Source organism: Capra hircus, chromosome 16 (assembly GCF_001704415.2).
Source record: "Capra hircus breed San Clemente chromosome 16, ASM170441v1, whole genome shotgun sequence".
Lineage (NCBI taxonomy): Eukaryota > Metazoa > Chordata > Mammalia > Artiodactyla > Bovidae > Capra > Capra hircus.
This window is the reverse complement of record NC_030823.1, coordinates 1389567-1405223: the sequence shown is the minus strand read 5'-3', so window position 1 is coordinate 1405223 and position 15657 is coordinate 1389567. Positions and strand designations below refer to the sequence as shown.

At 57.6% G+C, this 15657-nt stretch overlaps 1 protein-coding gene across 7 annotated transcripts in view; it reads left to right on the top strand.

Moving 5' to 3' along the window:
• Positions 1 to 15657, top strand: part of PLEKHA6 (pleckstrin homology domain containing A6) — a 143570-nt gene that overhangs the window by 104969 nt on the left and 22944 nt on the right. For 3 of the 7 annotated variants that reach the window (XM_018060007.1, XM_018060012.1, XM_018060011.1), the window contains 7 exons: positions 1268 to 1368; positions 5039 to 5244; positions 6698 to 7180; positions 9079 to 9595; positions 10065 to 10151; positions 11098 to 11151; positions 15169 to 15249. In XM_018060007.1, coding sequence (XP_017915496.1) covers positions 1268 to 1368; positions 5039 to 5244; positions 6698 to 7180; positions 9079 to 9595; positions 10065 to 10151; positions 11098 to 11151; positions 15169 to 15249 — 1529 coding nt within the window. The other 4 variants (XM_018060014.1, XM_018060013.1, XM_018060008.1 and 1 more) reach the window with 4 other exon arrangements.

The following is a 15657-nucleotide window of genomic DNA, read 5'->3' as shown; positions in this document are numbered from 1 at the left end:
AGAGTGACAGCAACTCCAGGTGGGAGGGAGGCTGGGGTCTCTGCGGGGGGAGACGCCCTGGCCCTTGAAAAGCCCTGAGCTCCAGGCGTGCAGAGATGGGGGGTGCCCTCCATGAGGCATGCTCTCAGGAGACCCCTAAACACTGGTCTGGACTCAGCCCAGCGGGGCCCACCCCCTCCAGGGAGACAGCCTTGGCCTCTTGAAGAAGCTCCAGGTCCCCAGCCCTCCTGTGCGTCCGCCCAGCCCTTGCTCGGCACCATGCGGGGGTCTTGTAGGGATGAGTAAGGGGGCGAGGGGGGCTCGTGGGTTCTGTAACCCCTCTGACAGCTCCTCTGACCCCTCCTGAGGACTCCACAGAGTCTCCAGCCCGGGAATAAAGTGCTCTCCCGGGAAAGTGGGGAGGCTCTTGCATGGCCTCAGTGAGTCCCAACCCCGTGGTCCCCACAGAGCACCTCTGCCCCATGAGTCTCCCACTGACACCTGGGAACCAGCTAGCAGATCCAGCAGGCTCCTGCAGAGATCCGGGATGAGTCACGCCGCCGTCTGTTTGTTCACCTGCTCCGGGCCCGAGGGCCAGAGGCCACGCAGGGGGGTGTCTTCTGGGCAGCCTCGGACCTCAGTGGAGGGAGTCTAGTCGGGGGAGGACAGAGCAAGCTGCCAGGAGCCTGGGAGAACCTTAGAGACAGCCACCCCGAGGAGGCCAAGATGCGAGTGTCCGCTCTACCCCCCGTTATGACCTGTTCTGGGCGTCACTGCCGGGACTGCCTTGTCTGGAGGGGCACTGGGGGCGGGAGGGAGGTTACAAATGCTAGCTTGACAGTCAGACGTCTTGGGCTAAAGACCAGCCTACCACTTTCTACTTAAGCAGAAGTTATATAACCTTCCTGTGCCTCAGCCTCCTTGCCTACATAAAAATGGAGGTCATACAGTACCTTTCACGGGATTGCTGGGCGCGTTAAACCTAAGGCTTTAACTTAGAACGCTGCCTGACCTGTTGCAAGTACTCCAAAATGTTGGCCCTTACGTGCTTGTTTGTGGCTCCCCGAGTCTAGCACAGTGTCTGCAGGGCCGCCATGCTCCCCAGCACCCCAACTGCAGGGGGTGCGTCTCTTGTTGTGTGGCTGAGCCACGGCCCCCGAGTAGCTGACGGACAGGCAGTGGCAGCAGGGGTTCCCGGGCATTTATCACTGTAAGGCTGAGGCGCTGCACTTCCCCGCCCCGCCCCGCGGGCACGCACGCGTCTCACCGACGCCCGTTTCCTCCACAGATGAGAAGGAGGAGAGCGTCCTGGGCAGCGTGCCCCTCCTGAGCTTCCGGGTGGCCGCGGTGCAGCCCTCGGACAACATCAGCCGGAAGCATACCTTTAAGGTCAGTGGGCCTTCCTCTCCCAGGCTGGGTGGGGGCTGGAGGCACTTCTCCTCAAGCGCACGGAACGCAGCGGGGTCAGGAGCCGCCGCCTTCTGCAGTTCCGGATGGTGGTACTGGGGGAGTAGGCAGTGGCCCCAGGACTCAGTCCAGGCTGTTGCAAGGCTCACCCGAGGCTGGCCCCTGGTCTTCGCTCCCAGAGGAGCCTGTAGAGATGAGCTTCAGTGATACCACAGTCTTTCCTGGGGGATAATTCATTCTGTGCTGAGTCCGCAGACCCTCTGCCCAGCGTCCTGGCACTGAGGAAACCCTTCAGAGGCAGAAGCTGTGGGCCCCTGGGCTTTTAAATCCGTTCTGGAAAGTCTTCCTCCCCACCTTTAGCCCAGGGAACTAGACCCCCAGGCTAGCTTGATTAAAGGGTCTCCGATGTCAGCTCCTATTCAGTGCCCAGCATGCTCCCACGGGCCGTGTAAGGGCCCTCGATTTGTCATCGGTCCTCACTTCCCTCTTTCGCTTCGCCCTTCCACCCTGCCGCCTGCTCCCTGTCCCCTCCACAGCCCTTGCCATGGCCCAGCACCCTGCCATATTTGTAGCCTTGCAAAATGGCTTTTGTAGGCCTGTGTGCTTTAAAGCCCATAAACGATGTGCTCTACCTGAAAAAAGCCTTTGGAGAAAATTTAGGAAGTGAGTTTCGTGGTGGCTCAGACGGTAAAGAATCTGCCTGCAGTGCAGACCTGGGTTCAATCTCGGGGTCACGAAGATGCCCTGGAGAAGAGAATGGCAACCCACTCCAGTATTCTTGCCCGGACAATCCCATGGACAGGAGCCTGGCAGGCTACGGTCCATGCAGTCTCAAAGAGTCAGATACAGCTGAGCAACTAACTGGGTGCAAGCGTGTGAAGGGCACAGTAATTAAGAGCCACTAACCTCATGGAGACACAATTTGAGGAGTAAGGGCCCAGGGAGACGGGCCTCACCTGCCTGCTCTAAGCAGTGAGTGAGCGTTGCTGCTCAGAACCCATGGGGGATCCACCCATCAAAGACAGGCCTGCAGCTGTCTCTTCCTGGGCCAGTGTTTTTCCACATTTAAAAATTCATGGCCTGTTTGAAATGATAGAAAATTCCATGCTTTTTTTGGACTTTGCGATGCAGAGATCGTAGGTTCTTTTTCACTTCCCAGATATAAAATTATGATATCGACCATGCATTTTCTTCGTACAAAGCCCTCTCTCCCCTAGTTGAGAAATACTGTCCAAGACCCTGAAAACCCACAGGTTGCTCGAGGGCAGCGGACAAGTTCCTGGGGCCCCAGAGACTCTGGTCACCTGGCTCCAGAGAGGTGGGCAGATATGCAGGTGCTGCTCCGGGGAATAACGACGGACTGCTTAGGCGCATAATTAGTTTCCAGTCTCCAAGGGTCCCTGCAGAATGGATAATCAATAAGAGTCTAGCTCCAGGGCACCAGATTTTAGCTGGGGAAATAGGAACAGGCTGTTTAACCAACAACAGTCCTGCTACACACAGACATGTACATACACCCACACAGCCAGACAGCCTGTCTCACCTTCCCCTGCAGACCTGTGCACACAGACACGCTCCAGCCCGGACCCCTGCTGGCAGTCATCTTAGAGAACCGTCCCTAGTGACTGCCACACCTGCTCCGCAAACCCGGACCTCCGCGCCCGTCAGCCCTCTCCTCCTTTCCTCGAGGAGCACACTGCCTCTTTAAACCCGACTGGAGGGCTGTGCTCGGTGGCCCACAAAAGGTCCTGATTGTGGTCGTTCAGTGGCCTCCCCAGGGAAGGGAGGGGCGAGGAGACAGATGGGAGGCTTGTCCCGCTGCGACCCGCAAGCGCCACCCTCGGATGGCTGGTAGTGAGGGACCGTCCTGCCCGTCCTGTGGCTGAATGCCTTGCCGTGCCCTGAGCCTCCCGGGGAGGCTCGGTGGGCTCCCCTGTTCTCGGGGCCCCTCTCGTATTTCCAGGCTGGTGCAGCTCCGCGTCAGCTGTCCTGTCTTTTTCCGGGCCCTCTGCTTCCCCGTCACAGGCTGCTGTTCCTATGCCTTCGCTCTTTGCACGGGCGTGTTTTGTCCTCCAGCTTGGCTGCCAGCTCTTCAGGTGGAGACAGGGTGTCTTTGCCCTCCCCGGGACTGGTGTCCGGGGCAGAGCTCTGCACACAGGGGCGCTCCCTGGATGCGCAGCGGGTGAATTGTTTGCTGCTGCTCCCACCAGCCCAGGGCACGCGGCCTCGTCCCCCAGTGTGGTCCTCCTTTGCGGAATCCCTGTGTCCTCCACCCCAGGGGCCTTACTCGGGGCGCTGCTGTAGTCTCAGCCCCCCCGGATACCTCCTTACAGCCTCAGTGGCTCCACAGTCAGCAACCCCCTGCCTCTGCATGCCTGCTGGGCAGCCTGGCGGGATGGTGGAGACTGGCAGGATCCGGAGGAAGGAGCCCCCTCTCTGTGCTGAGAGAAGCAGGAGGCTCCGCCACTGGGCAGAGGCTCCTAGGAAGGAAACCCTGTCCCGGGGAAGCTGCTGAGGGTGAGCGGAGCCTGGCTGGGGGAACTCCCGGAGGGTGTGGGCCCAGCGTTGCTGTTTAGGAGAGCCCTGGGGCTTGTCAGAACAGCCCTACCTTCTCTGCTCCCAAACCCTGGAGACCCAGGATTTTCACTCAAGGGGTCAGAGGCCAGTGTGCATTCTGGGCTCTCTCGTGATGAGTGGGATGCACAGAGCCAGCTGCTTTTTCTGAGAGATGGTGGCTCTCACCTGGGGAGTATTCTCAGCTCTCAGAATCGAGCTTGGGAGCGTCTTTTCCTCACGGACATACCCATGGGACAGCTGCCTCAGTTAAGACCAGAGCCACATGGCAAGGTGTTTGCAGTTGCCGAGCTGGTCAGGATCAGAAATAGGATTAGCACTGGGCCGCCCTGCCCTCTCCCCTCCGCCGCCGAGGTTCTCCGGGTCTGAGCTCTCCACCACGGCTCCTGGTGGTGGCCTGGGCCTTGCTGGGTGCTGTGGTCCCGGTGGTGACACCGAGTAGGAGGGGTGGCCCGAGTAGCTCCCCACGCCCCCTGCTCCTCAACATTCCTGCCACGCCGTCTCTTGTCTCTGCCTCTGGTGTTCGATTGACCTGTTCTGTGCTTCTCCTCCTTCTGGCCACGTGAGGACCCCTCCTCTGGACAGGAGCTCTCTTCAGGGTGCCCGCCTGCCATGCCTGCTTGCGGCCGCCAACTAGGTAGCGTGCTCCGACTGTCTCTGCATGCCCCCGTGTGCCCGTGCTGCTCCTGTGCCCAGGAGGGTGCCAGCTCCCCAGAGGCTGAGCTGGGGCTGGGATGGGCCATGCTTGGGGGTGGGAGGCATCTCTCCCAGGCGTGGGGGTGACTGACCTTCACATCAGAGACTGAATTTGGTGGGCAAAGCGGGCAAGGTAATTGTCCCTTCTGCTTGTAACCGCCTTGGGTAGGGTAGGTAAACCTACCTGGCTATTACTGGGCGGCCTGGTGGTGTCCCGAGGGCTAGCCACAGGCAGGCATGCGGAGGCCAGCCAGAGCCCTTAGGACTGCTGTGGCCTGCCTCTTCAGCTTGCCCTGAGCTCCAGCTGGAGCCAAGAGCTGCCGGTTGGGGGAGTGATCGGCCTGACCACCCCTCCTGCGGGCTGGGTGTCTTCTCCCCACAGGTGACTGTCTGCTGGGTGGACGAGGCTGGAGCCAGTTCCACGCACTGCCTCTCCCCACAGGCTGAGCACGCCGGGGTCCGCACCTACTTCTTCAGCGCCGAGAGCCCCGAGGAGCAGGAGGCCTGGATCCAGGCCATGGGGGAGGCCGCCCGAGTACAGATCCCCCCAGCCCAGAAGTCGGCGCCGCCCCAAGCTTCACGTCACAAGTGAGTGCAGGAGTGGAGCAGGGCATGGGTAGTGCCATCAGAGAGAGTGGGGGTGAAGAGGGGCCCCCCATGCCATTGCTGAGCCCAGCACATGGGCTTGAACCCCGAGAAAAGGTGAACAAGCTCCTTGCCTCCCAGAAGCATGCCTGCCTAAGTGACTTCAGAGCTGTAGTGTCTGTTTCCTTGGGCATCTCCTCCTCTTCTTTCTGAGCCAGTGGAGGCCAACAGAAAAGCCAGTTCCATCAGGGCCTGGCCAGGAACCATATAGGGTCACTGGCTCATTTTGTTCAGCACACCACCTTTGTGGGACTCAGGTTCGAAGCCCAGCTCGGCTACTTGCCTACTGTGTGACCTGAGTGTAAGTTACTTAGCCTCTGACCCTCAGAGACAGCCTTTATAATCCTACCTCTGAGTTGTTGTGAGGACAATATGGTGTATGTAAAATGCTTGACTTGCAGCAAGGGCTCAGTATGTGAGTCACTTTATCCCATCATTACCCGGAGCCTCAGCCCCTGGCTCTGGTTGAACTTTGCTTCTGAAGTTAGATTTTAATAGGGACCCAGTAGAAACAGGTTTTACAGTATAGACTCTAAGACTTTATGCATGTCTTAGAATTGTTCACCAAGCAGTATCTCAGCAAGGATGCTTGACTGTTGAATTAGAGAAGGTATAAAGAGAACGTTGTCAGGAGAGTCCGTCCTTGCCTCTACCAAGGAGTGAACTTCCAGGAGTTCACTTATTCTTTTCAGAATATTTACTGTAAATACCAACGTGTATAGGCTGCTAGGAAAACAAGGTAGGAAACGTCTGACAAGCTCAAACCTCATGAAGCTTATATTCTCAGAGAAAGTCCTGTGAGAAGCTTGTTTGGGAAAGGGGTTTCTGTGCCTGTGAAGTCTGAGGCAGCCACTCTGGCCCCTGGTGTGCCTGCCACGTTTGACCTCACACAGTCCTTACCCACTCTGCCACTGAGGAGCCCAAGACTCGTGGACATTAAATAACTTTCTCTAGGCGAGAACGCTTGCCTGTCACAAGCCTCTGTAGCTGGGACATCAGCAGTTTCTACTCCGTGTCGCGTACAGTTGCCACCAAGTGAGGCGGCTGGGTCCCGGACAGACTGCAGAGGAGACCCAGTCTGGGTGGGGTTGGTCTCGGCCATAGCTTGAGGGCTCGACTCCAGGTGGGTCAGCAGAAGGGAGTGGAGGGCGGCCCTTGGGGACGACGAGCAAACGCGCACAGGTGGCCTTGGATCGTGCTTTACAGTTGCCCGGACTGGAGCAGGGAGAGAAAGCGGTAGGTGGGATTTAGGAAGCAGAATGGAATACGTTGACTCCTGTTTCCATCGCTGCTTTCTTGCCTATCCTTTTCATTCTTTTTCTCCTTCTCACTTTCCCCCACCTGAACTCCATGCTGGGCTGGGGTCACTTACAACACCGCCCTTGGCGTCCCACAGCCATGAGAAGCCAGACTCTGAGAACATCCCACCCGGCAAACACCACCATCAGCTCCCCCACAACAGCGTTCCCAAGCCTGAACCAGAGGCCAAGACTCGCGGTGAGGGCGACGGCCGAGGCTGCGAGAAGGCGGAGCGGAGGCCCGAGAGGCCCGACGCCAAGAGCGAGCCGCTGGCGAAAGCCAACGGTGTCCACGCCGGACCAGAACCCGCCTCAGAGCCGGGCAGCCCTTTCCCCGAGGGCCTGAGGGTCCCGGGAGGCGGGGAGCGGCCCGCCCAGCCCAACGGCTGGCAGTATAGCTCCCCCAGCCGGCCGGGGAGCACAGCCTTCCCGCCTCAGGACTCCGAGAGCGGGGGTCACCGGCGGAGCTTCCCGCCACGCACCAACCCCGACAAAATCGCCCAGCGCAAGAGCTCCATGAACCAGCTTCAGCAGTGGGTGAACCTGCGCCGAGGGATCCCCCCTCCTGAAGACCTTCGGAGGTGCGGCCTGGGGCGGGTAGGGTGGGGTGCTGTTCCCTCCGGGGCTGGGGCATGACATGCAGGCAGCCTCCGCTTCCGGAAGCCAGGCTGGATGGGGAGACCAGCCCCATTCCCCGCCTGCCCAAGTCCTTCCTGCCTCGCGGTTGCCCCCTGCCCCTGATGCTGTCTGCCGGCTTCCTTCAGAGAAAGGGGCAGAGCGCCCAGTGCCTCACCCGGGAGAGTAAACAGGGAAGGCAAGTGAAGGCGCTCAGTCGCGTCCGACTCTTTGCAAACCCACGGACTGTAGCCCACCAGGCTCCTCTGTCCGTGGGGATTTCCAGGCAGGAGTATAGGAGTGGGTTGCCACTCCCTTCTCCAGGGGATCTTCCTGACCCAGGGATGGAACCCAGGTCTCCTGCTTTGCAGGCGGACTCTTTACCATCTGAGCCACCAGGGAAGCCCCACAGGGCACTGGGTGGACTGAAACATGTAGGCAGTCACAACGAGGGGCCTTTAAAGCTGTTCCAGCTAGACATCCATCCCTGCTTCCCAATACAGCATCCAGTGTTTCCACCAACGGGAGACTCACTAACTGCCAAGACAACTCGTTTTGTGTTTGAATGGCTCTAATTGTTTGAAAGCCATTATTTATAAACACTTTTTGGAAAAGAAAGATGTTGCCACTCATTGGCCCTAGTTCTACCCTCTAGACAAGTTTACTCAGTTCAGTTCAGTTGCTCAGTCATGTCTGACTCTTTGCGACCCCATGAATTGCAGCACACCAGGCCTCCCTGTCCATCACCAACTCCTGGAGTTCACCCAAACTCCTGTGCATTGAGTCGGTGATGCCATCCAGCCATCTCATCCTCTGTCGTCCCCTTCTCCTTCCGCCCCCAGTCCCTCCCAGCATCAGAGTCTTTTCCAGTGAGTCAACTCTTCGCATGAGGTGGCCAAAGTATTGGAGTTTCAGCCTCAGCATCAGTCCGTCCGATGAACACCCAGGACTGAGCTCCTTTAGGATGGACTGGTTGGATCTCCTTGCAGTCCAAGGAACTTGCAAGAGTCTTCTGCAGCACCACAGTTCAAAAGCATCAATTGCTTCTATTACTATCTATTACTAGATAATAGTGACTGGCTTTCATTTGAAGACATTTATTGGATATCTGATATTTGAAATTTTTAGATATTTGACATTTTGGATAGAAGACTTTTTTTTTGGATATCTTTAAATGTCTTTTGGATAGAAGACATTTATTGGATATTAGATATTTGGATATTTGAAGACCTTTATTGGACCTGAGTATGTTCACCAGGCAGGTGGGGTTACCGCTCCTTCCCTGGGGCTCTGGGCAGCTCCAGGGGCTGCAGGTAACAGCTCACTGTGGTGATCTGCCCTGCCCTGGGGAGAGCACCTCGCTTGGGTTGAGTCCCAGGAACCGACTGGTTGAATCTTTGACAGGACCGTGAAATCAGGGAAGGTGCCCCCTTGTGTGTCCTCTGTTGCCCACCTCCAGGGGCCTGGTACACTCCACTTATTTCTGCTCATAGCCTCTCTGGAAAGGATCTGAGAAATTGGTTCATGCTGAGATAGAGATGGCTGGAGGGCTTAAAGTTTCTCCTAGGGTATTTAATTTTAAAGAGACAGGGATGGAAGCTCTGAATAGTGAAATTTCTGGCCTCAGGGAGCTGGTTGAGGGAGGGAGTTTGAGGACTGGTCCTTCTTGCACCTCTGGAAAACAAGCCTCTGTGCGTGGGCAGTGGACGCCTCTGTGTGCACGCAAGGTCAGCCTAGGGCACATCCACCTAGTCAGAACCCGCCCTAGGCTGGAGGACAGGGAGGGGCGGCTGGGGCACGGGCAGGTGGCCGGGAACATGCCCGTCTTATCTGACTTCCTTACAGAGTCCTCTCTCTCTCTCAGTCCTTCTAGGTTCTACCCTGTGTCCCGTAGGGTCCCTGAGTATTACAGCCCCTACTCTCCCCAGTACCCTGATGATTACCAGTACTACCCCCCAGGGGTGCGGCCGGACAGCATCTGCTCGATGCCGGCCTACGACCGGATCAGCCCGCCCTGGGGCCTGGAGGACAAGCGGCACTCCTTCCGGAACGGAGGCGGCCCTGCCTTCCAGCTGCGCGAGTGGAAGGAGCCTGCTGGCCTTGGGCGGCCTGACGGCACCGTCTGGACCCCCAGCCCCTCCCGGCAGCCCGTCTTCTACGATGAACTGGAGGCCGCCTCCGGCTCCCTGCGCCGCCTGTCCCTGCAGCCCCGCTCCCACTCCGTGCCCCGCTCTCCCGGCCAGGGCTCCTACAGCCGCAGCCGCCTCTACTCCCCCGCCCGCTCGCCCAGGGCCCACTTTGAGCGGCTGCCGCCTCGCAGCGAGGACATCTATGCTGACCCTGCCGCCTACGTGATGAGGCGATCCATCAGCTCCCCCAAGGTGAGCCCCCCGCCTTCCCCGCCTTCCTCAGCCCCTGAGGTCCCCCGGAAGCCTGAGGCCATCTGTCGAGAAGACATGGAGAGGCAGGGGCATCTGGGGCCTTTGGGTCCCTCAGCTGGCTCCACAGGACCAAAGGTGGCTCCTGGGGCGGGGGCCACTGGCCCTGCGGTCCTGTCCGCGGAGGAGTTGCCTTGCTTGCCTCTGCACAGGAACACTGCTCTCTGTGCCCCTCCCCAGGCTGTGCCAGAGGCCCTGAGGCTGTAAAAGAGGGCAGAGAGGCTCTATTTGCTTCAGACCTCGAGGACCTGGACAGACCACTGCAAGCATGTTGCAATGGGTGACTGCTGTCCATGTTAGTTTGAAACCTGCTCCAGGACAGGATACAGCATCCCTGACTGTGAGCTGCAGTTGGTGGGGAAGCTTATGTCCCAGCTGAAGCCTCACCTCTCCAATCCCCTTTCTCTTCCAGTATGATTACCTGGGAGACAGGCGGCCAGTCCCTGCAGGACTGTTCCCCTACAACTACCCACCGTCCCCCACGGTCCACGATAAGACGGTACGTCCTTTCCTCCCACTCCGCTTCCCCTCAGGCCCTCTCCTCCCAGGGGAGGACGGGCGCTCTGTGCCCGGTGCCTGGACCGTCTGGTCTTTGGCAGCCTCTGGATACCTCCTCCCTCCAGCCTGGACTCTAACGTCAGTACCGAGTGCGGTGCTAAGTACCCCTTCTCCGCGGTGACAGAGGGCCGAGGAGCAGGGACAAACCCCGGAAACGTGAGCTGTCCCCACCCTCTGCATCTCAGGACAGCCGCTGTCCAGTATGCAGAGGGGCCTGGCTTAGGCTGCGGGCTGGGAAGAAAACGTAGGCTCGCGCGCCCCGAACAGGCGAGACCATCTAGGTTTCTTCCTCCTAAGCGTACTTGCTTCGAGCTTGCCCTCACCTGGAATGCTACTTCGGGGGAAAGAGACGAGAGGCAGGACGGGGGAAGAGTCCCTACTGCGTCTTCTTGTGCCTCCTCTCACCTTTCCCCTCGTGTCTCTTCCTGGAATTTGTTCTCCTGAGAATTTCGTCTCCCCTGGAGAACTTGGTACAGACGTTCCACTTGGAGAGCTGGGAGAGCCTCTGGAAGCAACAGGCAGAGTCCCTGTCCCCAAGGGCCTGTGACTGACCCCCCCCCCCTTGACGAGTCTCCTCTGCGTATGTCCAAACTCTGTAGTCTTGACGCAGAGCAAATGCACCCACCCAAAAACAGTGGGTTTCCCCAGAAAATGCAGAGCTGACAGAAAGTGCTACCTGGGGGGCTTCTTGGTGCCTCCCTCTCCCAGGCGAGGGCCAGGCCGCGGAGTGTATCCCTCCTCTGCCCCTCTCCTTTCCCCAGACCCCACAGGGCCAGGGAGGCCCCCTTTGTCACTGCCCCGCTAACCCTAACTGCTTTGCTTCCTTTTATTGTCTTCTGTTGTGTTCCTGTTGTTTGTGTTGCTGTTGGGCCTCGGGCTCCGGGTAGGATGAACTTTTAGACCTTCAGTTGCAAAGAAACCTAGAGTATTTGGATCAGCAGGTAGGCAGAGCTGGTGCCCCTCACCACCCCCTGCCCTTCCATCACGTCTGCCTGCTTCTCCTCGCCTCCTCATCTTCCATCCATTCAACAACCTTTGTTGACACAACAAAGTGGCTTATATTTTGGTTTGCAGCTTCACACGCCTTCTCTGCAAAGCCCTTTAGGACAGCTGGGAGTTTCCTGGGGAAAGGAGAATAGTAAATGACCACATGAATAATTAATGTCACCATCTATTTGTTCGGCCCAGATGGAAATGCCCCCAGGGAGCAGGCAACAATTTGCATTTTTGCTGGAGAGAGTTGCAGAGATAGGGAGGAGCTCTAAAACAGGAGTCTTGGCTAAAGCTAAACTAAATCCTAACGCTAAGGATATAGTTCCGCTTGAATCTGGGAAATTAGCCTGTCCTGTTCCGCAGTTCCAGGTTGTGGTTAAATTCCACAGTTTGTAAATGAAGGACCACAGACCTGCCCTCACGATTTCTTCGTCTATGTTCATTCAGCATATTTGTCAGTCCCTCTGCAAAGTTCTTCTCTCGACACAGCTTCTGTTTTCCTGAGAATTCAGTGCTGTAGACAGAGGGAATATTAACTAGCCCAGTGTTACAGAGGCGCATCCTGAAGAGGCAGTGAGTGTCCCCGTGTGATGGAAGGGATCCACTACTGGGCTCTTGCCTTTGGCTGCTGTGCCTTTTGGGGCTAATGAGGCTGTGATACTGGGTTTAGATAGGTCAGGGGTCAATATGCTGGGCGTTTATATGAGGATGTACTCATGTTCAGATCTGTACCCCCAAATCATGGGGGATCTGAGTGTGCACCAGGTCCAGTTGGAGGTAGCCTAGGGTGGTGGAAAGAATAATGATGGTAATAATAACAACGGCAGACTTACCGTAATTGGATGCTTCCTCCGTGCCCCTTACTGTTTTAAGCACTTTACGGATCCTAACTCACTTAATCTTTATAACAGCCCTGCAAGGTGGGTGTTGCTATTATCCCCATTTTGTACAGGGTACGATGAAACTAAGGGCTTCCCTGGAGGCTCAGTGGTAAAGAATCCACCTGCCGATGCAGGAGACGCAAGTTTGACCCCTGAGTCAGGAGGATCCCCTGGAGAAGGAAGTGGCAGCCCACTCCAGTACTCTTGCCTGGGAATCCTATGGACAGAGGAGCCTGGTGGGCTACAGTCCACGGGGTCACAAAGGAGTCGGACACAACTTGGCGACTAAAGAACAATAATGGTGAAACCAGAGTCCAAAGAGATCAAGTAACATGCCAAGGACACGCAGCCAGTGAGCAGCAGAGGCGGGGTATGGCGCTGAGCCTTTGACTCAGTTTACAGCTGAGGAGACATCCAGCATGTGGAGAAGTTGGGGTCAAACCTCATCAGATTGATTGTGTGCCCTTAACGTGCGGAGGGGACCACAAACACGGTATCAGAGGACGGGGCTGTACCTGCTGGCGGTGCTAGTCACAAGCCGTGTGACTTTCTCTCTAAGGTCGTGGTGTCTCGGTGAGCTCAGCCTCATGGGAGACCTTGGGCGCTGGGAAACGCGAGACACACTTTAATCAGCGATGGCTCCCGGTCCCCAAGAACGTGGCATTTTAGTCCCAGAAGGAGCATGTGCTGTTGGCGCGGTGCGCGTCCTAGGCTGTGTGCGGGGGTCTCTGATGCCCGCCACAGCTCAGGGCTGGGAAGCACTGGCGGGCAGCAGGGCCTGCAGGGGTGTGGGCTGGTGAGCGGCAGGGCTCCCGGTCGGGCCTTCCTCCCTGCAGCCCATCCGCACGGCTGGCTGTCCCATGCAGTACAGGTGTCAGGACCCCTTCCGGGGGGCTTCTGCCCTCACAGGAGGGCTGGGGGCTTCAGGAATAACGTTTCAGAGCAGCTCTTCCTAGATAAAGGATAACATTCTTAAAAGACAGTTTTGGATGATGAGAAGAGTCCAGAATATAGTCAGACACTAAACTCTAGTTCCAACTGTGCCGTTTACAAGGACTTTCCTGAGACCTTGGAAATGTCACTTGGTCTCTCTGGGCCTTTGTTTTCTCAGTCATGGGATGGACTTTGTAGGACCTGCCCTTTATACCTCAGAGTTATTGGGAGAGCCAGGTGGGAAGGCGTATGAGAGCCCTCCGGCAGACACGGATGTGTGTAGTGATTGCTAATATGATCACTTTTTCGTTTTCTTCCGAAAGTCAAAAGTATTAACTTGACCACCCCTGACCCCGGTGCTGTGTATTACTATAAGGTACTGGGTTAGGCGCTTTCTCACCAGATTTCTCCAACGTTTTGGAGAGACAGACGGTGGCACACAGGGGCTCCTCTAGAGGCAAGGTCCGCACGGGCTAAAGCATCCGGGGAGCCACAGCATGGCGGGGGTGCGTCAGGGCCAGACTGCCACCGCTCCCTTTACTGTTTAAGATCCCTGGTTGGGGAAGGAGTGAGACCGGTGGGGGGCCAACAAGAGCCTGGGGCTCGCCTGCCCTCTCAGCCTGATGTGCTGGTGGATATGCCCTGTGCTGTATGCATCCGCGTGTACCCCGCATGTGGGACACAGGCCCGCCACGTAGGCGGCAGATGTGAACATACACACGCCACCGACAGCCACACACATACAACATGGGCACTCCCTGTACACAGCAAACACAGTCTTATTCACACGCACACGTGTGCACAGGCTCTGAGAAGACAGGAGTTGAGCTTAGAGCCTACAGAAAATGTGGCTGATGTCCTGACTTTTAACCATTTAACAAATACTCAACTTCATATTATAGTTGTTCTTTTAGAAGCCTTTTAAATCACACTTTATATTATAGGAAAAAACCTCCCAAGTGGGCTAAAAAAGTAGAAAAATCAGATCCTAGGAAAGCCCTTTAACATGCGCTGGAGCCTGTGCATGGAGCTGGAAGGGTGCCCCTTGCCTGCCTGCAGAGTACAGAAGCAAGGCCGCCTTTGGGTGGCCACCCAAACCAGGCAGGAGGGAAATATGTGTGGGTCCAACACAGACTGGGAAGCAAGGGTAAAAAATGTGGGAGTCCCCTGAATTGGGACCCCAGAAGGTCTGCCCTAGGGCGGCTCTGCCCCTCCGCTGGCTCACGTCCCCTCCCCTGGCTCACGTCCCCTCCCCAGGAAGCTTTTCTGCACACGCCCGCTGTGTTCCGCCACCTTCCCCTGCAGATCAGCTGAGTTACAGGGACATAGCCAGGGACACGCCCGCACGTGTCTACACTTGGCACTGCCACCCTGGAGCCGGGGGAGATGCCAGCCTTCCCGGTTGGTGTGCTTGGCCAGTGCACCCCCCCCCCCACCCTCTCATTCCCCCTCACCCTTCCTCCCGCTCTTTCTCTTTCATTTGGCAAGTAGTTTTCCCCCTCCATGTTCCTGAAGATCTCTGAGCATAAAGAGTGCATGTTGGGAGAGCGGCGACACCTTCTCTGGTGTCTCTCTAACACAGCTTGCTTGCTTTGACCTCCTTATTTGCTCCCTGGCATCATCCCAGGTCGGCATGGATGCTATCAGCCCAGCTCTGGAAACAGAATTGTACAGTCCTCTCTACCCTAGAGCAGAGGTGGGCAGCACTCGGGGAGAGAGGCCTGTGCCTAACCGACGTGAAGGCCCATCCAGAGAGCAGGTCGCATTTTCTTTAAAGTTATTTCGCTTAGGTCCCATTTAGGGAGATCGGCCTTTCCCACTGCCCGCGTGGTCCTTGACCAAACCAGAGTGAGAAACAAGGGGTGGGCCGGGGGGCAAGGCCCGCAATGCTCAGGCACCCGGGGAGGTGTCCCTGGGCCCATGCGAGGCCACGGCGACCTCCCGCCTGCCTGCCATGGCCTTTCCTCATGGGCAGCTTCAGTCTAGGTCCCGAACCAGAGTTCACAGCGGGTGAGTGATGGGCGAGAGCAGAGAGGGTGCTGGAGGCCCCAGGAGGATCCGCCTTCCGCTGTCTCCTGGAGCCCAGGCGGGCGTGGGGAAGACCCCCGCGTGGGACTGCATCTGAGCCGACCGTTCCTCCCTCTGCCGCAGATGAGTGAGAGCGAGGCTCTGATCAGTGTGGTGAACCGCATGGTGGAGAGCTCCTCCCCCAGCGCCCAGCTCTTCATGCAAGTAAGGCCTCTGCCTGGCAGCACACTCACGTCAGCGTCATTCCCACCGCCCGTGCATGGTCGAGCCCGCTCCTCTGCCAGGCCTTACCCCTGGGCTCAGCCCGGCCTTCCTCCTCTCATTCCTGGGCTCGCCTCCATTCTTCATGTTCGTGGGTGAACGGGCTCATTCCCCAGACCATCAGCATAGCCAGCCCTGACATCTCATGCCGTGCGAGGGATCACGAAGGGCCCAGGACTTCTCTCGCGCGTTTGGTGTCTGCTTACCAGTCGCTGGGGTGGGGAGCCGTCCGGTGACACTGCTGTGCAGGGGGGCTGTTTGCTGCATGTGGCACCAGTGAAGGTGCGTTTGCCAGGCCGAGAGGCGCCTCCGGTTTAGGCCCAGTCCCTGGGACCGGCACACCATCTACTA